The 25,176-nt window shown below is 49.2% G+C and overlaps 1 protein-coding gene across 5 annotated transcripts in view; it reads right to left on the reverse strand.

Moving 5' to 3' along the window:
- Positions 1 to 713: 713 nt before the first annotated feature.
- The window catches only part of USP48 (ubiquitin specific peptidase 48), a 32,570-nt gene continuing 8,107 nt past the window's right edge, over positions 714 to 25,176 (reverse strand). For 2 of the 5 annotated variants that reach the window (XM_083802543.1, XM_083802544.1), the window contains exons 10-27: positions 24,371 to 24,496; positions 22,052 to 22,201; positions 18,926 to 19,126; positions 17,261 to 17,375; positions 16,978 to 17,108; positions 15,117 to 15,188; positions 11,760 to 11,884; positions 11,493 to 11,615; positions 9,478 to 9,539; positions 8,805 to 8,915; positions 7,989 to 8,119; positions 7,625 to 7,731; positions 4,975 to 5,079; positions 3,992 to 4,147; positions 3,644 to 3,769; positions 3,161 to 3,209; positions 2,852 to 2,878; positions 714 to 2,734 (exon numbers count right to left, since the gene is read on the reverse strand). In XM_083802543.1, coding sequence (XP_083658669.1) covers positions 2,712 to 2,734; positions 2,852 to 2,878; positions 3,161 to 3,209; positions 3,644 to 3,769; positions 3,992 to 4,147; positions 4,975 to 5,079; positions 7,625 to 7,731; positions 7,989 to 8,119; positions 8,805 to 8,915; positions 9,478 to 9,539; positions 11,493 to 11,615; positions 11,760 to 11,884; positions 15,117 to 15,188; positions 16,978 to 17,108; positions 17,261 to 17,375; positions 18,926 to 19,126; positions 22,052 to 22,201; positions 24,371 to 24,496 — 1,940 coding nt within the window. In that variant the 3' untranslated portion in view covers positions 714 to 2,711. The remainder of the gene's footprint in view (positions 2,735 to 2,851; positions 2,879 to 3,160; positions 3,210 to 3,643; positions 3,770 to 3,991; positions 4,148 to 4,974; positions 5,080 to 7,624; positions 7,732 to 7,988; positions 8,120 to 8,804; positions 8,916 to 9,477; positions 9,540 to 11,492; positions 11,616 to 11,759; positions 11,885 to 15,116; positions 15,189 to 16,977; positions 17,109 to 17,260; positions 17,376 to 18,925; positions 19,127 to 22,051; positions 22,202 to 24,370; positions 24,497 to 25,176) is intronic. The other 3 variants (XR_014573262.1, XM_083802545.1, XR_014573261.1) reach the window with 3 other exon arrangements.

The raw sequence follows: 25,176 nt of genomic DNA on the forward strand, positions 1-25,176 counted from the left end.
AGAGCTCTCCCCCCTCATCCACCCTCCCACCCATCCCCGGTACCCAGAGAAGCTCCATCCATCCATCCGTCCATCCATCCGTCCATCCGTCCCCCACCCACACGCCCCAGACCTTCCCCACCAGCCCCCAGCTGAGCCCCCCAGGACCCCTCCAGGGCCAGGGCTGCCCCCCCCCCCCCAGCACCCACCTCCCCATCGGGGCCGTGGGACGGGCACGGTGACTCGGGATGCTCGAGGAACGGCTGGCACGGGCTCCCCGCCGCTGGGTGCCAGGAGCCACAGGCTGGCACCGAGCCGCGGCCCCGGGGAGCGCTCCTGGGGCCCTGCGCCAGCGTGGGGACGAGGCGGACGTGACCCGCCGGCACGGGGATGGGGACACCGAAGCGCTCGGCCCCGCAGCTGCACGGGTGCCGGCTCCCCGACAGAAACACCTCTGTGCTGCAGCACGAGGCAGCGCCAGCCGTCGCCGCTTCCGCCGAGGGACCGCTGCCAAGCGCCACAGGGCACGGCCAAGGCGCTGGGAGCCATCGAGGCTTCGCTCGGGGAAAAGGCGCCCCTTTGCCAACGCTTGCACCATTCCCACGCCAGCGCAGTCCTGCTCGTGCTTCTTCGTGTGTATCTCGAGCTCAGAGCATCTGCACCCCTGTCTGGGGGGTGCAGGGCCAGGAGACAGCCCCCAGCCCTGGCTGCGGCATTAAAACATGAACGGAGAGACACGTGTATGCGCTTTAATAAGGCTTCCACAGCTCAAATGACAACTTTAGTCCAATATGTTTGCAAATACAGACAAAACAGTAAATGCGCCTTCGATCACATCTTGTACCTGCGTCCCCCACCTGGCCCTAAGAAACCGCGATGCTGAGGTACAGCTGTACATCGCCACTGGGAGCACCGCTACCGCCCAGCTCGCTGCTTCCAGTCGAGTTTAGAGACTTAATTTTGCAACATTATAAGCTCAAGGAAGAGACTCTCATAACATAAAAAAAAAAAAAAAAAATTAACAGCAGGTTGAAAAAAATATGGAATTTCCAAGGAGTATGTACACAAGCGAGTGCTTCAGTCTGGGAAGAATTAAAACCTCCTGCCCGTTTCCAGAGTGGAGCCGTTTTGGGCATTGACAAGCGTGACTGAGGGCGCGCTGAATTCTTGCTGACGTCTTTACCTTGGGAAAGATCACACCGCTTCGCTGCGCCGCAATCCCATGCGGGTCCAGCCCCAACTTACACCAAAAAAATCACTCCGGGGCAGCTCTGCAGTCCCAGAGCCAGCTGCTTTGCCAACTCACCGTCCAGCCCCTCTGCTGCTGGGGACGAAGGGACAGGGAGGAGGATGCAGCATGGAGACCTAGCGCTTGGCACAGGGCAGCTGTAATTCTTCAGATAAAAGGTACATTTATAAAAGAACGGGCTACCACGGTTGCTGGGAAGGGACACACTCTCGCACCGCTCCCCAAAGCCCAAACCCCACCATCCGCCTGCAAAGCTCCTCCAGTCCTTTAAAAACTAAAGCTGCCACCACCGCAACCCGGCCCTCTGCATCCACATAAAGCGCCAGTGCACGACCTGGGGTTGCGGAAACAAGTTAAAACTCTGAGAACAGGAAATGTCTAACTTTATTATGGAGATACCTTGACAGTGCCCTTTTTTTTTTTTTTTTTTTTTTTTTTTTTTTTAAGTCTGGAAGTGGTACACTATTTCCTGCTATGAATACGCAATCAGGAGAGGGAGAGATCCTTTCTGGGAGCTACAGGAGATGTAAAAAAAAAAAAAAAATCATTAGTGCATTCCTGAAAACGAGGAGAACAGAGGGAAAACCTCTCCACATGGGAAACACACCACCCACGCGCAGCCCCTTCGCCAGCTCCGGCTCAGGTGCTCTAGATTCGAAGCTCCCCCAGTGATCGGCAGAGCGCTCTTGGCAGTAACGTACTGGAGAAAGATGTTATCAAAAGTCGTTAAAATATCCCACGTTTCTAAAAACACAGTTCACAGAGAAAGACCATGTGATTATTAAAGACCATCATGTTTGGAAGTGAAACTGCAGAAGGCGAGTGGCTGAGCAAGGGAAGCCCCGCGGGGACAGCGGGGGGGCAGCTCCCCGTCCCCTCTGCACCCCCAGGCTCCGAGTCGCTGATGGAAGGCTTTCGTAGGCAGACCACAGCTTACACTTTGGGTAAATATATGAAGTTTTGAAAGAGCTAGACATTCCTCACAATTAACAATTTCTTTACTTCCATGCTGTACTGAAAGAGTAATAGTGGATCAAAGACAGGATTATCTGTAAGCAGGTTATGCCTAAAGAGTTACTGGAGAACAGATCGAGATGTTTTTGATCTACTGAATTACAACTCCTTTTTGGACAGACGAGGGTGGATGGGATCTGCATCAGGGAACATACGAGAATGCCACCGTCTCCCTTGCTAGAAACGTCTGCCTGTAAACATGATAACGCTGTTACTGCTGCTAATCTTTCCAACCTTACTGTTGCTTTATTAAATATAAAATTGGGAACGTTCTTTTGAAGTCGGGATGTCCTTCAGTGCAATCTGCTTTGACATAAGGCATTTTGGGGGCAGTCATTTCAGAATGTGTTTCTGCCTTCTGGAAGAGTCAAGAGTTCTGTCCTGTATCCACCTTGTCTTTTAATGCCCTACCATGTCAAAATCCTCTTCCCTTCTGGTCGCTCCTTTGCTGCCAGCGCTTATAAAACCATCAGTGTCCAAGTAAACCAGTCCCTGAGGAGCAAGAAGACAACCACCGAAAGATTACGAAGCTTGCGAGGTGGAGCTGAACTTTGCGTGGGCTTAAAATGAAAAGGGGGAGAAAAAAAAAAGGAAAAAAAAGACTCTCACCTTTAAATCCTTCTTCAGGCATACAAACTGGGGATGGAAAGAAAGAGGCATCACGTTAGAAGTCTCCTGACAGTCATTTCTAAAAGGATCTTTTGTCTGATCAGCAGCATACTGCAGCGCTCAGCTGTATCTTCAGTTGACAGTTACAGGAAAGCTTCAACATCTCTATTTTCCTCTCACGTTTCTACTGTTTCAACCCAAAGCCGACACAGCCCTACGTGGCCACCACCATTCCTGCCAGAAGCGCAGCAGCGTTCAGCTTCCCCAAATCCCTCGCCTTCCCCAGCAGCGCCCGGGGGTCCCCCTCACCTTGCATAACGTCGTCCATCGCTGCGTAATCTGCAATTGGTTCATCAGCCTGGAAAACAGAAGAGACGGGGGGTTAACGAGCACCTCGCTGGACGTTAGCAGTGTTATCAGCTGTACAGGTCAGTCCTGCTCTGGAGAGGAACGGGGAACTGTTGCCAGAACACCTTCTGGCATGGGCTGGGAATAAGAGGGGAGAACTCGTGCTGTAATTTCGCTGTCCTTTGGGCTGGTGCGCACGGTTTTGCGGCACAGGCCAGCTAAGAAATGTTCTTTAAAGAAAAAGAGACTTTTCCTTCCACAAGAAGGGCAGGAGCTCCAGGAAGAGCTCGTTAAATTAAGCTGATGGCCAGCCACAGGTGGGCACGTCCAGGGCGTGGCAGTTTTCATGCGCACCGTAATGTGTTTCTCTCTGACTGTACAACATTTTGTTCAATTCTCTGCTTTACTTGACTTCCTTTAGCAGCCACCTCACTCTCACATTACCTTTAATAAAATGACAGACTCGGGGATGACTCCCAGGCTGCCAAGCGTTGCGGTGTCATCACTTAGTATCTTCCCGTCGATCGACAAATTCTGGTCGAAGGGAGCAACTGAAAATGCATGCATGATCTGTGCCAACACAATGAGACATGCTGATTTTGTGCAGAGGAAAAACATCCCGCTGAACTACGCAAAAATACCGCGTTTAGAAGACAAACACATGCCTTTTGATGCCACTTGGGATTTTATACTCTTTTCCCTCTCCATCTCCTCCCAGCTGTACTCTCTTGACTATTCATTTCATGTTTTCTTATTCATGAACAAACACTCCTCGGACCAAAACCGCCTTACCTGTATTTTCAGCTCTTTCAGCGTCTGATTAGCAGAAACAAGCAGTGCTTTTTCCCCTCGGACTTTTCGGTGTCGGGTGCTCCGCCTGATGCCTTGCTTTTGGTAAGTGATGTAGTTCTGGTGCGAGATCTTCTGGCGCTTCGCACCACCATTGGTCTGGAAACAAGTCAGAAATCAGCAGCCCGGCTCTGGCCTTTGTGGAAAATACAACCTCCCCTTCCCCCAGACTGCATTTCAGGCAGGTCAGTCATGCGAGGGAAAGCACGAAGCACTGGAACGCCCCTTGGAAAGTGAATGACGCATGCAAGTGTCAGCAAGAGGTCGAGAAGACTGAAGGACTTGCCTTGAAACTTCGTCCCTGCTCCTAACACCAGCACAGTGCTTACTGTCAGCCAAGCGCACGAGTCACCGTCAGTATTTGATGCAGCAGTGACCCCTCCTCTCCAAAAAGAGAGCAAGGAAGAGCTTGACGTGTCAGGAAGACGTACACTAGTGCATTGACATCAGGGGAAGACGAGTGCTGCTGCCTTTCCCAGGAGACACAGCTTCCCAGTGCCAGCCCTTGTTAGGGATTTGGTATTAGGAGTAAGAGTATTTAAGGTAGCCTGAACACCAAGTGACCGACATTCGGGAGCGGGCAGATCTCTAACACAGATATCTAACTTACAAAGCACTGATTGGGAATGAGCGCTGGAGAATGCTTTCATGCTGCGGCCGTGAAGCACACTGGCAAGGAAGCTAGAGAAAAGCCAGCACTGCTCCTACAGCTAGGTTTAAAACCAAAGAGCATGGGCGCAAAACTGGCCTTGGTAACGTAAAGTGAGACAAAACGTGGGGTATGACCATGACAGTAACACAATTTAAGACACAGTTGCTTTCTCTTTCGCCTGCTAGATGTAAACAGAGGAAAAGAACTGTTCCATCACGCTGACTCAAGAGGTTGGTGCAAAACTGAGGAACCTTGTAGTATTTTTGATCTCTACCTGGTTAAAATCTGGGTCTTGCTCCCCCTCTGGCTTGTTTTCCTCCCTTTCCTCTTCAGCTTCTGAGCTGCTCACGTTCAGCTCTGGAGCAGCGTCCTTCATTACCTGAAGTCATAAAAATCATTCTGCGTAACTAACCCAGACTGTCACATCATGGCAAACAGCTTTCAGAGACTTCTAGGATGCCACCTTGATCAAATGAGCCAAGGCAGAGCAGGAAAAACCCAGGGATCTGCTCCACATGCTCTGCAGACTTCCCCCCCACCCCAAGCTGCATCAAACCATGGGGGACTCAGCTCAGCAGAACACACGCAGCTTGTCAAGCTTCTCTGCTGAATTGCAGGTGCTGGCTAAAAATCAAAACCCCACTGCGGGGACATCCTGCTTCCTGCGGCTCAAGACCTACCCTCCTCTCCAGGCAAAGGGAAAGTCTCCAGGGGCCTGGACTGATTTCTTTCCCATTAGCTGGCTGCTTCTCTGTTCGACTAAGTGTATTACGAAAGTCCTAACACAGAGAAAGGAATATTATCTGTAAATTATATACTTATCCATCCCTGCAGCAGACCGACAAGAGGCACTCACCGCCGTTATTTATGGGTCTGGAGTTCGTAAGTAAATGAAACCTAAATAATTTACACAAACATATACAGAACTGAACATCCTTTTTATTTATAAGTCACTCCACAGGAAGCGTGGATCCGCTGGGCATGTACACACGTCTACACTTTGGCTGGGGCTGGGGTTTGCAAGGGAGCCCAGGAGGCTGGCGCACTCTCCATCCCGGATGCCTAAGAGCTCACTTCTCCATCAATGTATTTGCAATTAAAGATGCAATCACAGCTCCCAAGCATCCAGCGCCAACCGCAGCGTCCCCAGAGCCCTCCGGATTCCAGCAGTGCCGCCCTTCGGAGAAGGCGCCGTCCGCAACCTCCCTGCACCGATTTTATAGGGCCGTGACTTCCCTCCTGCAGCGTCAGCCCAAGGAGGAACCCAGGGGCTGCAGAGGAGGGACGAGCAGCGGCGAGGGGGTGGAAAAACACTCCCTGACTTTGTGAGGCGAAGCTGGCAGGAAGGAAGCAGCGGCTCTGAGCGCCGCCATTCGCAGTACTTGCTGGTGAGAGCCCGGTGCCCGCGCAGCTGACGCGCTGCTTGCGGACACCGTCACCGCTTCGCCTCTCGCTGGGGCTGCCCTGCTAATGAGGGATCTCGTGTGCCAGCTCTCGCCCCCTCTCACCGTCTCCAGCTGCTCGGCAAAGAATAGCTGCCTGTTTTCAGCAGCCCTACGTGTGAGCGTGGTCCTGTCCAGCACCAAGAGGAAAACTCCTCCTCTGCGCTAGTGCAAAGATACAGCCTTGGGATTCGGCCTCCAGGCAGGCTGCAAACCTGCAGCAGGGGCTCAGCACCATGCTCTGTGCTCTGCGTCTTACAGCTGAGGCAGAAACCTCCAGCACCCTGCAGTTCTCTAGGCTCCATCTCTTCCATTTAGAATAAGGCTGGGGGTGGAAAAAAAAAATCTCACTGATCTCACACTGCAAATGTGGAGGGAAGATTTTTGCCTCCCTCCAGCTTTGATTCTACAAGGAAGGCCAGGAAGCCTTTGCCTTGATGCTCCTGAATTAAGTTGATCTGACCATGCTGAGCTTTGCAGACCTGTTGTGTGCCTGAGTGCAATCACTAGAGGATGGAGGAGTTGAAGGCACTTCAGGAAGCTGCTGGCAACCAGCTACTCATGCATCTAAGTGCTCTGAAACCCTTTAAGCACCAGTTCAGATTGGAACTACTGTGACATAGCTGCGTTGCGCTTCACCCCATCCTGGAAGCTGTCAGGGGATGTTTTTATCAGATCTACGCTGCTGTGACTGTCTTGGGTTCAGCCGCCTCCTGTCATCAGCTGGATCTTAGCATCTTTACTTGAGCATACCCACAAGCTTTGATTTCCCTCTCAAAGCATAAAGCAAGCCCTAAGAAGGGGAACTTACTGTAACCAGCTTTCAGATACCTCTACAGCCACTTCCAGTCCAGTTCTGGACCTCACACTGATCCCATTAAGACAGCAGCAAAGCAGACAATTCACAACTTTGTAAGGGATCTTTAAAACCACATCTGTGTTCACTGCTATTTTATCAGCTTGCAGACTGAAGAGCTTATTTCTATCTAGGAACAAACGTCACTTTAGCAACCAAGAAAGGAAATGACAAATACTGGAGGGGGAGGAGAACAGGTAGAGCCTGATAGCACGATTATGAGGACAGAGGTGGTTACAACATTGCCTAAAATAATCAGACCTGGCATACATAGAAATACCTGACAACACAAAGACCACCAAAAGGATTTGGACTGGCAAAATGAAGCCTTGAGGAAACCAAGTGTTCAGAGCAATTACATCCAGTGTTCCCATTTGCCATTTTTGCCAAAGCAATAGCTCCCACGAACCAGAGCCAGCTGCTTTCTGCCCACTGAAAGCGGCCCTGCACTGCACCGCCATTCCCACCAGCAGGCCCCACCTTGTAGGGATGAAGCAGGCTGCGATAGCTGCCTCGCCACTGTGTTCAGATGGCTGTTTATTTAGCTGTTTGGGTTCTCAGTTGGTGCAGTTTCTGTTAAATGAAATGGTGCCAGGAGGAGTGAGGACCAAGGGAGAGATCCGTACCTTTTTATTATCCACCACTTTATGGATGTAGACAGTTGCTTGGGTGTACTCACGCAAGTCCCGCTGCTGTTGGCATAACAGCCCTTCTCTGCATTCTGGACAGAGTTCTGGGGAGGCACAAAGGAAAACGCATTTAATTGCTTCAGCTCCTTGGAGACACTGAGTATATGCACCTGCCCAACGCCTCTCACCGCTAACCCAGAGCAGCTCACATAACGAGGGGCATCTGCCAAGCTCAGTGTTTACTGCGGCTGCTGCGGATCCCCTTAGATCTGACCCTTTATCCAAAAAGAGCCTTTTCCCAGGAAGTCAGCACCAATTAGCAACACAACAGAGCACAGACAGCAGTAAAAGATTCACTCACTGGGCTCAGAGGTGTAAAGTGCGCTCTCGGGGTCTGCCCCAGCAGCTTGTGTTCGGGTGATTTTGATGACATGATCCACGACAAACAGTTTTTGAATCCTCTCCCACTCGCTGGGCCATATTAGAGCTATACTGTGCAAAGAAACAAGAACGTGCTTTATGACATGGAAAAGCCAAGCCCCGAGCACGCAGTGAAAACAGTGCTGAGCTTCTGAACAGCCTCCCCTTCTCATTTTAGTCTGCGGGTGAAAGAAGGGCAGCAAAACCAATCCATAACCCCAGCTACATGAGAGGGCCTGTATGCCCAAGATAACAGGGAAGAGGAGTGTGTTATTAGTGACACTGTTATGCTCCAGTCATGCCCAGCACGCACAGCCAGAGGGAGGAAGGAGGAGGAGAGAAGTGGAAGATCTGCTACATTTTTAGTTCTGCATCACTGCAGAAGCAAGGCTATGGAGCATAAACTCCAGCCCAGCGTCCAGTGCTCCAGGGGTAAGTCTCACGGAAAGCAAATCTTAAAGGAAGCTACATGTTTCTAATGCCCCAGTCAGATTCAGGGTAGTTTATTGTTAGGAACTAGCCAAGCTTAAGTAAGCTCTTTTTTCCTGAGACAGCATCCTGTGACAATTTGGGTCTTGACCTATATGAAGATTTATACTAAGGTAGGCCTGAGAAAGCATCTGTGTTAATTTTGTTCAAGGGACGGCATTTGCTCCTCATGTTGCTGCAGCTCAGCAAGCCTCTGGGAATGCTCCCTGAGGCCCAGGAGAGACAACAGCACCCGGCAAAGGCAGATGAGTGAGCAGAAGAAACTCACAGTTTAGAGTCTTCTTTGGTCATGGAAGCATAGGTGAACATGAGGCCCCCATGGGGGCAGAGAAGAGCGCTGTTTCCTACCGAGGACACAGGGCTGCATCGCGTCGGCCTCCTGCTCAGGCAAAGAAAAGGAACAGTAAGTGGTTTGTAAGCGTGGTCAGGTTATTTCATGTGGAAGAAAAAAAATCACAAGTCTGCAGGCAGCTGAGAAGAGGAAATCACAGGTGAGTATTTACAGAAGGCATTCCAGTGGGGAATATTAAACTACCACCATCAAGGAAATCAGATCTGCGTTCCTGTGCACTGCAAAATTACTCTCATACCTAGCGGAGATTTCCATCTCATACCACCAGCAGCCCATGGAAACGGGATTGAGTGGTGACCTTTGCCTAGGATACAGCTTCAGACAGATGAAAAAACTAATCAGGTTACTATCTAATCTGACCATCTGGTTAAGACACGGTAAACAAGGAAATTCAGTTTCTTACAATGTATTACAACTGCTATGAACACAGGGTCCAAGTCCTGCAAAATCAGCTTCCTTGTTTCCGCAAAGGCAAAACACAGGTAACTACACACACCAGGCAAACACTGATTCAAAAGGGAAATTGCTATCTGCAGCACACCCCCAAAAAAGCAGAAATTAAAAGCACCAAAAACCTCAAGCTGGTTACCTGACAAATTTCCTCCATTCTTCTACAAAGAACTGTGAAACAATATACAGCTCATCTGTCTCCTGGAAGACAAGAGAAAAAAAATAACAAAACAAATCTTCTGTTAATTAATCCAACAATAGAGAGGCAATGACTGTTCAGCTTTTTCTGCAGCGCTCATTCTTTTCGAGATCTCAGCGTTTTTACCATGACAACTCCATCCGAGCGCACTGGGAAAACCAAGTAAAATAATTTGAGATCAAGCACTAAGTACTTACATTACTAATCTCGTGTTTATTACAAAGTTAGTTTAGCTTTAGATCCAATTACCTTTAATTCATAGCAGGAAGCGGTCATTTTCCCTAGAGCAGCTAAAGCTCTCTGGCAGTGTTTCTGTCGCCGGGTACTCCTTCGTGTACTCAGCGTCTAGAGCAGACACATCTACGTACCCCCGTGGGGACGGGGTGAGAGACCATCCCATCCTGCCCTCCCTCTCCTCACCGAGCAAAATCCACGAGTGGTTGCTTTCAGCAATAGCACGCGCAGATTCAGAATCAGGGATGTGCACCCTCACAATGCAGCATTTTTGGGACAAACCATTTTTTTTTTTTTCCTGCCCCTAGTGATTTGCGATTATATAGTCTGCTGCTGGCAGCTCCCAGACAAGAAACCAAGGAGATCCTAAGAGCTGGGTGACAAAATGATTTCTGTGCTCACCTGTCTGCCTTCCCTAATGCAGATTTAAGGGCTCGCTCCATCTTTTCGCAGGAAAACTCCTGAGGTGTGCATGTGTAGATATAATTTTAATGTCCCTTCATATTTCCTAGATTAAACTGCTCCGATTTGGCTCTATTTTTTCTTTTTTTTTCCTGGACCTCAACTGTTATGGGTCAGGAAACCTCACAAAGATTGTGAGCCCTGAATACTGCTGGTAGGACCTGACAGCTCTCCTTCGGAGGCTCAGCAGAGCATTGTCCATTTAGTCCCTCCTGGGTTCGGGAGCACAGATCCACGCTGATCTCAGTATTTATTCCTGGCCAGAGCTGCTGGTGGCCCCGAGAAGGGACCGGGAGCAGCAGGCTGCCCTCACACATTGGAGCAACCGAGGCGGACACCTGCCAAAGCAGCTTGGCAGGATCTAAGAGTCAATCATTAATCAGCACTGCGAGACACCCAGGAGCCAAGGCGTGGAGCCCGGCCAGCAGCTTGTGCCATTTCTCTCAAAGTGCCTCAAAGCCCCGACGGCTCTTAAGAAGGTCCTGGAGAGCCGCACGCCCGAACCGGAGAGAGGCCGGTACAACAGGTCCTGTGTGACTGCCGCTCCTATTTGCATGGCTTCAGCATTTAGGGCAGCCCCCCGCACCCTCTGCCAGGCTCGAGACAGAAACGGGCAGTGGAGGAGCTGGGGCACACGTGAATTTTGTCCTACCATCAGCAAAAGCCCAGTGGGAAGGCAGACTAAGGGCGGTGGATAGCCCTCTCTCTCCACTGGCACGGCTGCACCACGTAGGTACTTCTAGGCACGGATATAACCACTGCAGAAATATTGTCCCTGCTTATCTAGCTGACTCCAGGCCAGCGACAGCTATATTGGCACACGAGCAATTCTCATGTATCTACAGCAGGGCTGTGTGCCAGCGCAGCTAATCGGGGGAAATCACACCTCGGCGCAGCGTACTTGCGAGCTCCACTGGCACAGGCAACCCCGGCACAAGCACGGTCTCACTCAGACCGAGAGAACGATCATCAGCCAGTGTCTCTCACAGTCAAAATTTCATAGGAGAGGGATAAAAACTTACAGAGTTGCTACCCATCTGCCACCACTCGTCTACAAAGAGATGGCACAGGATGCACAGGGCATGCCCAGCCTGCACGCTCCCAGACAGGCAGACAGGGCAGGCAGGATGGCTCAGCTGGGGATGCCGCACCCAGGGATACTGCTCCCAAAAAACAAATTTTGGGCAAAGCAGCAGGGAATGCCAGCTTCCACCTGACAGCCTTCCCCCCAGCCCCCACTAGCATTCCCCTTCCCCTACCTGAGGCCAGCTGCCCAGGCAAGGCCTGCATTTATCGTGAAACAGGTTCTGGAGGGAGGTCTTCTGCTCGCTGGCCATCATCTTATGCAGAGCTTCATTTTCTTCTCCTTCACGCTCCAAAATCTGCATGAAACAGTTTGTGCTTCAGTTCCTCGCGGCTATTAAAAGGCGACATTGCTTTTCTCCGCTGCATTAGGTAGTGAAAACCAGAAACACGACCACGTATTTACAGTCAACAAAAGGGTAACATTATTTGGGGTCAAATACCTTGCACTGGGAACAGCACTCTTTGTTATTTGGGAATTCAGGGGCCTTTGGAAAATATTGCTTGAGTTTCTTCCAGGCTTCCTTCGAAACCACCCTCCTTTCGTTTTCAGATATGCACAGGTCACCTGCACAGAGAGAGCCAAGAGAAGGGCTTTGCTCTTGACGTGCTCAGCAATGTTTTGCAGCCCTAACTAGATTTAAGAGATTACAGGGTATAAATGTGGGGGAAGATATTCATGCACTTATCAGGCAACACCATGTCAGCAGAAAGACCACAACTAATACACAAAGTCACCTTCAACTTCTTTATCGTTTCCTTGTTCAGGCAGGCAAAAATATAATATGACTTTAATTCACATAAATGTCCTTTAGGTCTCAGAGCCTGTGAACCAAGCAGCCGATCAAACACAAAGCAGGCTGAGGCAGTGACAGATGCCTGGAGAAGCAAGGACAAGCCAGAGAGGGCACCAGGCTAATGTTTTCTGATCTTGGCTATCTGGAGCTATGATTTCACGGTGACTCCACTTTTCAAACTGCAGACCAACCCTGTGCCCCACGAAACAGGAGCCAAGTGCTTTCTGTGTCCATGAAAAACAAAATTACCGCTGTATATAACCTCGGACTGCCTCACATGCTCTATTCAAGCACCTCGGAATCCTAAAAGGACATGTTCCCCCTGCACCTGAGCGCCGCCCTTCCCAAAGCGTGGTTGCACTCGAACACCTCATTTCAGCTACACCTGTTAAGTGTGAGGAACCCCCCAGGATGTTCAAACAGCCCAGGTTCGCAATCAGCTGCAGAGACGCCTTGCAGTAACACCCCCCACAAGAGAAACAGGCAAACAGCTGAAGGGCACCCGCAGAGCTGGGAAGAACTTCGCTGTCCGCAGCTTGGGGGGGAGTAACTGGGGTGTGAGGACAGCAAGCAAGATTCACCAGCCAGCACCCAGACTCCTCGCCTTATTTATCCAGGCGACTGATGCTCAAGGAACAAGAAAGGATAGTTTAGGGTAAGGGATCTGTGCTTGTCGTTTTAGCGACAGCAGTACTGGAGAGGTTACACTAACGCGCCTGAGCACCACATGTACGCGTGACCAGGCGTGCTCCAGCGGCCGAGCCAGGCTTGGGAAAACCCGAGAGCACAACGGCTCGGGGATCCGACGGCCGGCCACCCGCTCGGCAGATGCCTGCCAAGGGGAAAACACAGCCACATCTCCTCCGTGACAGCTGCTGGGAAGTCAAGGCTCGGCTACGCCGCACGCACGAGAAATGAGAGCAAACCAGGCTCGGATGCAGTACGGGAATATTCGTGCCTCAACGGGGATCTTACCAGCAAGGGGGAGGCAAAACAGCAACCGCAAAGTTGTGGTGCCGGTGCCAAGAAGGGTCCAACAAAGGAGGGGATGTCCTACTATCTGCTCTGCATGTCTATAGCCTGAGAGCTCAGCAGGCAGAAGACACGGATAAAAGGCTCCTTCCTCCCCTCCCTCTGGCAGCTCTTTAACATTACAGCAGCTCCTGAGCCCCACGGACAGGCAGCTTTCCTCCTTCTAGCTAAGCCTGGACCTCTGCCAGTCCCCGAAGGAAAAAATAGCAACGCTCCCCTCCTGCCTTTCCTCTAATAAACAAAGGTCAGGCCGGACTTCTTCGAAGCGGCGCTTGGCCCCTTGTTCTTCATCAAACACGACCAAGTGGCCCAGCTTTACCATATGAGGAGGCAGGACCAGGCTGCCTTCCAGAGCCAGCAAGGACGGGAAAATGAGCCTGTACAAATAAGGGCCCTGACACCGTGTGATTAATGAAAACAGACTAATATGCTGCGGGGTGAAAGAGGTGGAAAAATCAGATCTGAATGCGTGGGGAAGAAGTGCTTTGCCATCTGGAAGATGACCACCCTAACCGCTGATGACCCTGCTTCCCCCTCCCACAGTCTCTCTCCAGGGATACGTTTTGGGCACAGACACTAATGAAGTCTTAACTTCTGTAAAAAAAAAAAAATTCTTTGCCAGGGTTGGGAAACTACCAGAGAGTGAAAAATCACGGCAAAGACGTAAAGGGACTTCTTAAGGGAACACCCGGATGGTATGTCTGGAGGCGAGCCAGACCTCACAGATAAAGTGCTGCCTTTTCCAGAGAGTACCAACAAGGCAGTGCCTTCCTCCACAGCAAAATTAAGGCTGAATTACTGAAACTACAGATTTGCTGATACACTCCAGAGGAAAATTGTAAGTGTGTAGAGGTGGAAAGGTTGCTTTCAATGAGCAATCGAAGGTTAGCTCAAGCTGATGAGAAGTGACCTGCCAGTTGCCCCCATACTTAATATTTATTCCAGTACGGCCCGAAGTAACAGATAAACTAGCAATTTACCAGCGTAATGTTTTTATGATGTCTGGCTGCATTAAATGTTTCACCACCGCATCGTGTTTTTATTTAAAAGCAGCAGCCTTGCGGCACTGGGAAATATGGTGCAAAGGCTCTGTGAAAAACAGGTAACACCATGACAAAGTGCTTAAACACTGCTTTACAATGAGGCTTTATCAAGCCATTACTCTACATCTTTGATTAGCCTTAATGACAGGAGATGTGTTGCTAATTTATGGCATGTTTTTCTCTTAGTAGGAACGAGACCAAGCGTCCCAGGCAGAGCTGGCAGGGAAATCAATGCTTCCAAACAGGAGCCTACAGTAGAACACAATTATGTTTGAGAGTGACGTACAAGCTAAAAAGTGAGATTCAAACAACAGCGTAGCCAAGGATGTAGCTAACCAACCATCACTTAGCAAAACAACCAACATCAGGTCAAAACCTTATGTAAACAGACACCAAAGCACAGCAGGTGGGTAAATCAATACGCTCAGGAGTCTCAGCCACTCACAGATCCGCCCGAGTTTCTCCAGTTGTTAGGTCAGTAATTCTGTACTCTGAGAGTTTAACATAAACTGAGAGAACAAACTGACGCTCTCAGCTCCAACCTTGACTGATTTACACCATCTATTTTTTCTAGAATATCCTAAGACTTTCAGAGCTTTAACGTGGCTGCAAACCTTTGGTGCCACCCCCACTCCATCATGTCGCTTTGTTAGCGAGAGGAAGAGATGCCACCCTTCTGCAGCCTGGCTGTGTTTATTTACACCCTTTTCACTACTTACACGATTTGGTGGACTGCACCACAGTAGTGCCATTACATATAAAAGCTCAAAGTTTTTAAGTGTCAAGAAAGACCAGGCAAATGAGAATAAAGTACACTTCTTCAGTAACTACTTATGCTGGTCTTAGCTGCAGCGAAGGCTGCAAGGTTAATGTCTTGAGCAGTGGGCAACAACAGACATATTCAGCTCCATCCCCCGCAGAGACTTACCATGTGGGCAAACAATGTCTTCATTAAAATTTAACTCTTCTTCCTCCTCTCTCTTCTCTTCATTCGATTCATCTAATCAAAAAAAAAAAAAAAAAGATTGCACAGAGTTCCTCTCTGAAGGAAAAGCAAAATCTTTGGGGGACTGAAGCCCGGTTTCCCTTCAAATCACAGCAAAACTCTTAACCCAAGGGAGGCATGTTATTCTCAATGCATGGCCTGCTTGCCCAGAGGCCAGGCTGGATTACACGTAGGAGTGCTTTGAAGTGTGTGGAGCACAAGACCATCCTCTGTGAGATTACAAAGGATGCATTTGTTCCGGCTAAAGCACCACAGGGGTTCGCTGCTCCCAAAGATCTCAGATCAGAGTTAACCAAAACCTCTAGGTGAGAGGAGAGCGAGCAGAAACCTTCCTGGCAAAATATTAGTCAGCTCATTGCCTTGAGGATACTAATCTAAATCAGATGCTCCCTTTGTAGCTTTGGGAGGGAATCACATGAATGAGCCCAGACCTGTGTGGCTTGGAAAAGCTGGTGGGAAAACCTGGGAGCGAGCCCGAGCTTCTCCCTCACTGCACAGCGCCTGGGACCAAGCGATGCCAGCCACGAGCCGGAGCTGCACGTGCTTGATGAGACAAGGGAGAGCCAGTGCTGCGCCCCTCCATTAGCTATTCAGCAGAGAATTAAACAACCTGCACATCATTAGCTATAATTAACGATGATCCAGCTAGCAGAGCTGATTTCTACGTTTCCAACGGGGGCACTTCCAGCAGCGGGTGTGAGAGCAGAGCTCACTCCCCTGGTGTGAGCAGCGAAGGGCAGGCTGCGCCACCGAGAGCACGCTGCTGCTCCGGCACGTGAGCCGGCAACTGCAGCCAGGCTCTCAGCGATCTGCCCTGCGCTTGTGCTCCCACAGCCAGGATAAACATTTACAAATTATAGTTCAGAACTGTAGCTCCATAGGCAGAGGCACTACCCATCGAACGGGAGCGTTATCAACACAATAATGTTAGTAACAGTTTGCAACAAGCCAGCTAATGAGCAAGCTGGCTTGTGAGCAGTTCAAATGTACTTCTGGGAGGTGCGACCTGCTTTAAAACCAAGGTGACCCCCGAGGAATCACATGTGGGACAGTAACTCAGCTGCTGATGCAGAGAAGTGCCCTTTTCTCAATGGATGCCACCAGCTCCATCAGCAGCGCCGGCCTACAGATATCACGAGGGCTGTGGTATCTGGTGTTCCGAGCCTTCAAACCCAGGATCAATGCAATTAGCTGATCATCTCCACTTTCATTCAAATAAGCTTCTTGATCCCAGTTAAGAAACAAAAAGCTCAATAAAATCCATTTTCCAAAGGTTTAGAGAACAGAAGGCAAATAAAAAGCCCATACATTCTCACAAACATACGATACAGGCATAGAAGAAAATCCAATTCATGATTTTTTTTCCTAAGCTGTGTTTTGCCAGCGCTGCTTTACCAGCTGTGCTGTTTCATCTGTAGGCCTTTGCAATAAACATCTTCATTCCTTCCCCAAGATAATTTTCCTGTTTCTTCCTTCCCTGTGTGCTCTCATTCAGATAAAAGTAGATGAAAAGATCATGTGTCTGGGGCGGTAATTTTACACAGCTCTGTAAAACTACTTATTACCTCATCTTCTTCTCTCTGTATGAAGATCACCCAGCAGTTTTGAAGCTTATCAAATAAAAAGCTCCTTAAATTAAGACTGCGTTATATCAAAGCACCTGAAGTGCCTTCCCTCCCTATTCATACAAGGGAAGCAAAACAGCACACGCCAGAACACCTGACGTGTCTTTTGTTAGGAGGTATCAGTCAGAGCTGGTGGAGCTCTACAGCAGCAGAACTACCTTTGTTTTGTGCATTTCCATTCATTTTTCCGTTACTGTGTTCTGCGTCTTCGTCTTGCTCATTTAATTGCTCCAGAGCCAACTGACGCCAGCTCCGCAAGGATGCCTTTCCAACCCAAAACCCGTCATTCCTGCAGAGAGAGAACAGCATTGGCAACACAAATCACAACTCTGTTCTCCTTCAGAGACCAAACGGTAAAATCTTTGGGAAAAAGCTATTTAAACGTTGTTAGCACTGCTAAGAGATCTCTGACAATGTTTGAAAGCACCAGGACTTACGTACCCCTTTACTGTTATCTTCAGCAGGTTCGTAACGGTTTTGTAGTCTTCGTTTAATTGGTTCTTCAGTCGCAGGATTCGGCACCTTTCTACCACGCAGTCCTTGCAAAGTGCTTTGACTGGGGAGGGGGGAAAAAGAAATGTAATTACTCCAGCACACGCAGCTGGGCTGAGCATCTCACTGGTTCGAGCACCGCTGTTCAGAAGTGCTTAGACAGGTGTAAGGTACACACCAACTATCCTGTCTCATGACCTCAGATTTCACATGCAAATGAGGTCCCTGGGGTAACTGCCAGCTCAGGCCCCGCTGGAAGTTTAATAAGCGTAAAACGCTTCAGATGAGGTGTGATCTGCTCCACTACCTTCACAGCTCTGCAAAGCCGCTATCAACAGCTTGCAGCCACGGCTGCGAGCGAGCTCACACCAACACAGACCCAGGAGTCAAAAGACAGGACAGTTTAGGCATGTGCCAAAACCGCCGTATTGCTGCTCTTCTGTGGCAGGAAGATGCTGTACAGACATCTTCACAATGCCACTTGTGGCCATCCCGGCTTCCTGTACACTGGGATGAGAGGGGAACCCTGTCACTCAGCTTGGGGAACTCCTGCATGTGGCCGCATGGCACTTAGCCAACTAAACCCAGAAAAAAACCTCCTGCAAAGCTACGCTGGACTAACGGGAGTGCAAGCCCTGTGGCTGGGCTTACATTTCCACGCGGGAGCAAGAGGAGCCTGAGGGATCATCCAGCGCACGATCCTTCCCTCTCAGTCATACCCAACGAAGAAACCTGCAGGAGATCTTCCAGTTGACTGATAAAGGTTGCCCTGCTTTTACAAAGGCTGCCTGCATCGCAGTCGTTTCTGCTGGTTGCCTTTCTTCCCTATAAGGGCCTAGCAGGAGCTGAGCTAATTTGGTCTCAGTGGGAGTTATTGAGCTCCTTTATAAAAGAAAGTAAGCCTGGGGCTTGATTAAGGGATGCCCAGAGACTGCAGAGGTCAAGGGCTTACCCCAAAAATCACACGCACTGCAGATGCGTGCAACACAAACATGTTCAGTAACAGGTGTGCGCTTCTGTCAGATGAGGCAGCTTGGGACAGGCTAGAGGGGAAAGAGGGTAAATGATTTCCTTGGCCTGCCCACATCCACGCTGCTCCAGAGTGCAGGCTGCTGGGAAGAGGCAGCACAGATCCGCACACTACACAAAACACTGCCCACGCAGGATCTGCAGGTGCTGCAGGCATGGAAAATTGTTTTGAGAAGTCTGGGGGGTTGCATGTGCAAGTTGTGCTATTTCATACAGCCAACTTCATAAAACCCTCCAAACACTAAGGTGGTGGTAGGTTTTGTTGTTTTTTTTTTTTGAACCTAGGTGCACCATTGCTTTCTTAGAATTACTCCATGCACAGCTCTTTCTAGACAGAGCAGAATTCAGGTCTGAAACAGAACCTGCAATCAGACTAACTGTATTTGTTTGAATGCTAACGTAATTAAGTGATTTAAATGAAACAAAGCACCCAGAGATAGCAGCGCAGCACAAAAGCTACGTGCAGAAATAAAGTTATGTTAATAAAGGATGACCCAGCAAGGGGCTGGGATCAGAACAAGGCTCTAACGTGTTCAGCACACAAGAATGTGACTCGGAGAGGCGGTTTTCTGTCTGCCACCTTACCATTCAGCCGGGGTCCTCCTCCATATCTCCTGTAGAAGAAGTCAGCCACGTACTCTGATATCCTCTTCATAATACAGATTTTGTCAGGATGGAGTTTCCCATGCGAGCACAGGCAGGCTGTGTTATCTATAGGTTTCGGAGGAGTAGACTCATCCAGCCATTTCTGCAGCCATTCAAGAGAGATGAAGTCGTATGGGGAACCTGGGAGGGAAAAACACGAAGAGAAACAAGCCCATACGCGTCAGAGAGTTTGTGATATGGCAGATGGTATTTTATAATTACTCTGATTTCAACGGTACTTTTAAAAATTAACAGGCTATCGCCGTTGATTAAATCCCCGCAATACAAGTTTTCAAACATCTGATACAGCCCCCCTGTCCAATTCTCATCCTGGCACTTCAGATTTATAGCTGGGCATCTTGTGGCAGAAGCTATGTGAAACTGGATACGTGAGAACAACCGGTCATTGGGAATTCAAACAATCAATAGCAAACAGCAGAGCACTCAGAGCAGCAAAGGGAGCATTTTCAGACTGCGAAGCCTTTAGGGGCTCGTTGCAGAGCAGTCAAGGAAAAGGCAAGGTCTTCCTATCATCCATTGAGGGGCAAGTGTAATATTTAAATTGCGATCACACATTAAAGGCTCTTTCCACAACAGAGTGAGCTCATTGGGGTAGATTTAAAAATAAAAGACAACCACAGCAAAGAGATGAGGTCAGCGTTCATCTCTTCCCCACAGTGCTCAAAATTTCAGTGTTATTCTGGGATACACTTACAACTCTGGGTGAGAGAGACTGAAGCACTGTGAAATTTACAGTGCAAATACTAACTCGCTCAAATGTTTTACTGCAAGTGTGATTTTTTTTTTTTTAATTTTTTGAAACAGAGCAGCAGGCTCGCCCTTGTTTGTTGAAGGTGAAGCACATCACACAAAGCCTGGGTTCAGAAGCAGGTCAGATCAGTATGAGCAGTGAAATGGCTTTGTATGAAATCCCCACATCCTCATACCAAGGCCCTGAAACGATGCACACATCCGAAGAACAAGCAAGACTACGTTTAAAGAGAGTTGTGCATTTTGAAGCTGCTTGCCGGGGATTAAATGGAAATGCAACCATGGCAAAGCGGCTCATCTCAGTGCTTTTGGCCATTTCCATTAATGGCAATCTGAGTTCCTAGATAGGTTCATAATGACACACTGAGCAACAAACAAGGGTGTGAGAACAAAGCAGCTTTCTTTTTGCACATCAAGCCCAGCCAACGCCAGCAAAACAAATGCTGCAGCTTCTGGGAGATGACTGGGAAATTAGCAGGATAGGCAGGAAATTAAACACATACTGCTGACGTGAGGAGGACAGTTCTGAAACCGAGGGGAAGAGTAATGTTAGTTACATTTATCAAATGAGCACAAAAACATGTTTCATACAAAGGAGCAACAGAGAAGCTACAGCAAAATACTTTGTCCTAAAACTTGCACTGGATCTTCACAAGGCCTGGTGTCAAACCCTCTCCTCTGCAGGATAAATCAGCAGTATTTTCATCTTACGCAACACCATCAAGAGTTCCACAGCCGTGACCTCCAGAGAATTGCAAGGCTGTCAGAAATGGTTTGCTAGTTTGGGACGAAAGCTGCCTTCTCCGGAAAGTACGCTTTTTTTTTCTGGGGCAGGCTCTACAAAGCTGGCAGAAAATGTGTCTGCACAGCTGTAGAGAGTCCCATGCTCCTGAGGGACTAGAAGTGCAGCAGCTCTGGGACAACGCTGCTTCCAAGCTGTGCTAGCAAGCTGCTATGCCCAGGACGTGCCCAGCAGCAAGAGCCCCCAGGGCAGTGCTTCAGGCCCTGCCACCTACAAACGGGGGCAGAGGAGCTAGGGTCTGTCTGCACCTGCACTTGTAAAAACATCTTTTTGAGATTTATTCCTTTATCGTGTTAGGAATGTCAAAAGCAAACTACTATGTTTCTGCTAAAGGGGATAAAAATGCACCAGGATTGTGCTCGCTGCTCCTTTTTAATGGTGACTCACGGCAGATTCATATCTCCACCACAACCATTCACCGCAGCTTTGATTTAACGGTGACATTTTAACACCCCTCAGACTTGCAGGGACTCAGCAAGCCGAGCTGTGACACCCTCCTATTCGTGAGTTAAGCGCCCGTGTTCTCAAAGCTGGGTTCATAAATTGAAGAGGCAGACATTTACGGGAGCCGAGCTCTCACGGCTCGGGAAGGCTCGTGAGATGTTTATGTTCTCAGCAATAGTCTGCTGTTCAACCACTTAAATCTTGCTGCTGGTTCTGAGCTCTGGACCCTCATTTCTGAGAAGCGAGTAAAAGATATTAAAAGCTAAATATCAAATTGTCGAACAGGCCACACAAACATTTTAAATTCTTTACAGTTTTGGGGAGTTTTTAGGAGACGCGCAGAGTGGAGGGAGATTCCCCATGTTGGACAGACAGAGCAAGCTCCTGTATGCTTGCTCTGAGAAAGACAGGAGAGAGAGGCAGCAGGGGGATAAAAATCCTAGTGCTCAGACATGTTAAAGCAACAAGACACAAGGAGTAGTAGGAAAGGATTAACCTCAGTCATTCATCACATGGACTGTGAAGCTTAGACATGGGGCTTCGAAGCCTCAGCAAGGATGAATCAAATCATTTTCTGCTGAAGGCCAACCATTCTTGTACCCTGTTACCTGCTGATTAATTTAGACCAACAGCACTGAAACTTGATGTGAGCTAGCAATTTGAGACAGGGCGGTTATTCTGCCTCGATGCTACTAAGCTCTAACGAGATGAGCTGCTCACCGGGCAGAAGAAAACAGTCACAATGCATGGAAGCACACAGGAGACTGACTGATGGGGAAGGAGCAAGAGGGAATTAGTGATGCCAGAGGCCATTAAAATGAGCAAAAAAGGAGAAAAATAGGTTAAGGCAGACAAACGAGAGGGAAAGCAAATCCTAAGCATGCATACAGCAACAACTGGCAGCGATTGCTTTCTTCCTCAGAGAGGGCTACAGCTAATGCCTTCCAGTGAAGTGTTCTGGCCACAGAACCACGTTGTGGGTTAGTTACAAAACATTACTAATCTTAACAATGGTCTACTACAAAATACTACCACAATATCTTACAGACCAGCTTCAGCAGGTAACCTTTGGTAGAGCTCCTTCACCTCTTCATGCTTGATTTTGCCTCTGGCCACACTTTGTTTGCGCATCTCGGCCATTTCGTTGCACCACTCCTCAAACTTGCAGTTATCGCGCTCCACCAGCTCCTGCAGGAAAGCTGTTGGGAAGGGAAAAAAGCAAAACCCACCAGTCACTTCAAGGAAAAATGCCAATTATGGTAACCATCCCTGTGATCGGTTATCTGGGGATAACAAGCAAACCTAAAAATTCCCCCCCACAGCTACCAACACGAGATCTTTCTGAAAGCCAAACGCACGGATATCGCTCTCCCCAATGTTTATGGCAGTAGATGATTAAACGCAACTGTCCCGCGGGATACAACGGCACCCAAGAAAATAATTTACTTGGGGCCGTGGGGGGGAAGCGATGCTTGCTGCATTAGAGAAATCCCCTGCTTGCTAATAAGCCTACGCCGAGTGCTGGCAGTCGTGTGAAGTGCAACGGGGCTTGGCAAGAGGCTGCAGAGCTGGAGCGCAGCAGGACGCTTTGCTGCCTGCCTCAGTCCCTCCCTGCTATTCCTCTCGCTCCAGTCACTTCTCCGCCTCCCACCGAGAGCAGCTCCTTGGGCTGCCAAGGAGCTCCGGTTCTCAGGGCAGAAACGAGAGCCTCGCACACCACGGGTACACCTGAGGCCGCCACGTGGGTCCCAGCGCGCAGTCCCACGGCTACGCACGATCTCGACGAGAAGGACCAAGTGCGTTTTGAGCACAAGGGCACAAAGCCCTCATGAACGTCGAAATAAGCTGGGGCAGATCCTCCTGTTGACAGGAAGGTGAGGGCAATAGGAATTTTTGCTGTCACCGTCGGAAAAAAACTTAGCATGAAAAAAGATAAAACACTTCCCTTGCAGTGCTGGTGTGACAGAGGGGTATAACACTGCTGCTTATCTGAAGCCTTTTCCTATTTAACAATATTTTGAAGAGCTAAAATATTTCAGAAAGGTTAACGCCTGTGCAGCCAGAGAGCCCAGTATCCACCTTGGGAGAACATACAGTATTAAGAAAAAAACAGCCTGACCCATTCACCCTCCTGGTCATGGGCTAGGGAGCCAAGTTACATTTCTCCACCGACCTGGAAAGCCGTTTTTTAACAGCATCAAAGCAAAATGCCACAAATTTGCAGTTGCATGAAGCCTCCCCAAAACCGCTGGCTTGACTGCTGCCCTTTGCTCTGTGTACCTGGCACGCTTCCATGTGAAACAAAGGCAACCGCAGGGCTGCTCAGGAATTTGAAGCTGGGTGGAGAAGCTTTGCCGAGTATTGTTTTGGGCAGAGGGGTAGGAGGGAAGGGAGCGTAAAAGAGCTCAGCAAAGAGACTGAAAAGACAGATTCGAGGCATGAATTAGCACCATTTCCCAGAGCTGCATGGCTCAGAGGGTGGGCTTTTGAGGTGGGGGGCTGGAAAAGGTTTGATGCTGTGTTTAGGGGGGTCCTTGTGCGCTGGAGAAAGCTGTACAATTCACCCCTGCCACCACCTTTTGCATCCAGATAACCTGAACGACACCCATCGCTGACAAACAGCTCAGGTCCAAAGGGTAACCAACACCTCTCGCCCCTGTTTGACAGAAAAGGGAAGAAGGTGGAAACCACCTCCGTCCCCGTCAGCACCAGAGCCCTAATTAATATTTCGAATCAAGTAGCATGCAAATGCTGAGCATCATTAGATCCACAGGCCAAACCTACAGGGATTTCTGCCACCCCCAGCAATTCTAAAGCAAGACACGAACATGCTAGTACAAAACTCTTGTTAAGGGCTTGCATCCTCTTATTTTTATGCCGTTTATTCTCGATACGGCAGAGATTAAGCACTTGTAGAAGAAACTTGACATGTGTCAGGATTATTCACCTGCAGCACAGTACGTGCACTGCCGATGACATTTAACCACGCTGTTCTCCTTCGCCCTTGGGAACCCCAGTGGCTCCGGTGGGATCCAGCAAACGCTAACACTCCCGCCCCAGCAGCGGGACATGCTGCCGATGTTAGCTCCCAGTGGGATTATCTCTTCCTATCCTACTTCCCTTCTGATCTCGCTGATCAGGTGCCCTGAAGAGGCACAGAGTTGATGTTATCAGGTTAATATTATTTCAAGTGCTGGGAAGTCCAAGGGTTTTGCTGCGCGTGACCCAGGTCGTGACACCAAGTTGCCGTACGGCGCCTTTGGACCTGCCAGGCGGCACAAGGAGCTTTGAGCAGAGCCCCGATTCCTGGCCGGCTCGGAGCATCATGAGAAGAGACGGAGAGGCCAGGAGAGTCAAAGCTCCCTTACCTGGTACTTCGACTGTCAGGGACTTCTCCCGGGTCTGCAGCCTGTACACCAGCATGTAGGCGTTGCGTGAGCAGTGAGTCCCTTTCCCACACTTAGGTTTGCGAGTCTGAGATTTAGAAGGCTCCGCTGCAGTAAACGAGGGAAAACACAATAAGCACACGAGCTCCCTTACTGACTCTCCTTCAACGGGCCGAGTTTGCCACCTAGCCGGCTTCCCACTCCCCGCGTGCTGCGCCCTGCCAGGCCTCTCTGCAGGCGCTGGCTTGGCATCAGCCAAACTTTTATCCCACAGCCAGACCCAAATCCTTCCAGCGTTTCTGGAGGCGGGACGATTCAGAGGGACTAAATTAGGACCCTGCTGTAAACCACTCTCCATAAGAGAGCCTTTCTTCTCTCCCTAGCTTCGCCTTGCCAAGCCAAAAGTAGCTTTTGCAAAAACATCCTTTCTTCCCTCTGCCTCTTGTTAGCGTTGGTATCCTGACACCAAAGAACAAAGTCAGATCCTCAGTGAAGAGGAATCTATTTACATGTGACCATGGATGCAAAAAACATGGACCAGTTGGGCAGCTTTTAGGAAGCAAACAGCCGTGGAAATGATTTCAGAGCAGCTGGCTGTATGATGCAAACTCATGTTGCAAGAGTGACTGCCTCCAGACTGCCAGGCAAGGAAAGCACACTTACATACAGCTGCAGTTTCAAAAATCAACCTTTTTTTTTTTTAATTTTTAAAAAAGGAACAATCCTCTCTAGGTCAAACTACAAACGGAATATCGTTTTTCTTTTTTAGTGTGTTTTTTTCCAGTTCT

This window comes from Anser anser, assembly GCF_964211835.1.
Source record: "Anser anser genome assembly, chromosome: 17".
Classification (NCBI taxonomy): domain Eukaryota; kingdom Metazoa; phylum Chordata; class Aves; order Anseriformes; family Anatidae; genus Anser; species Anser anser.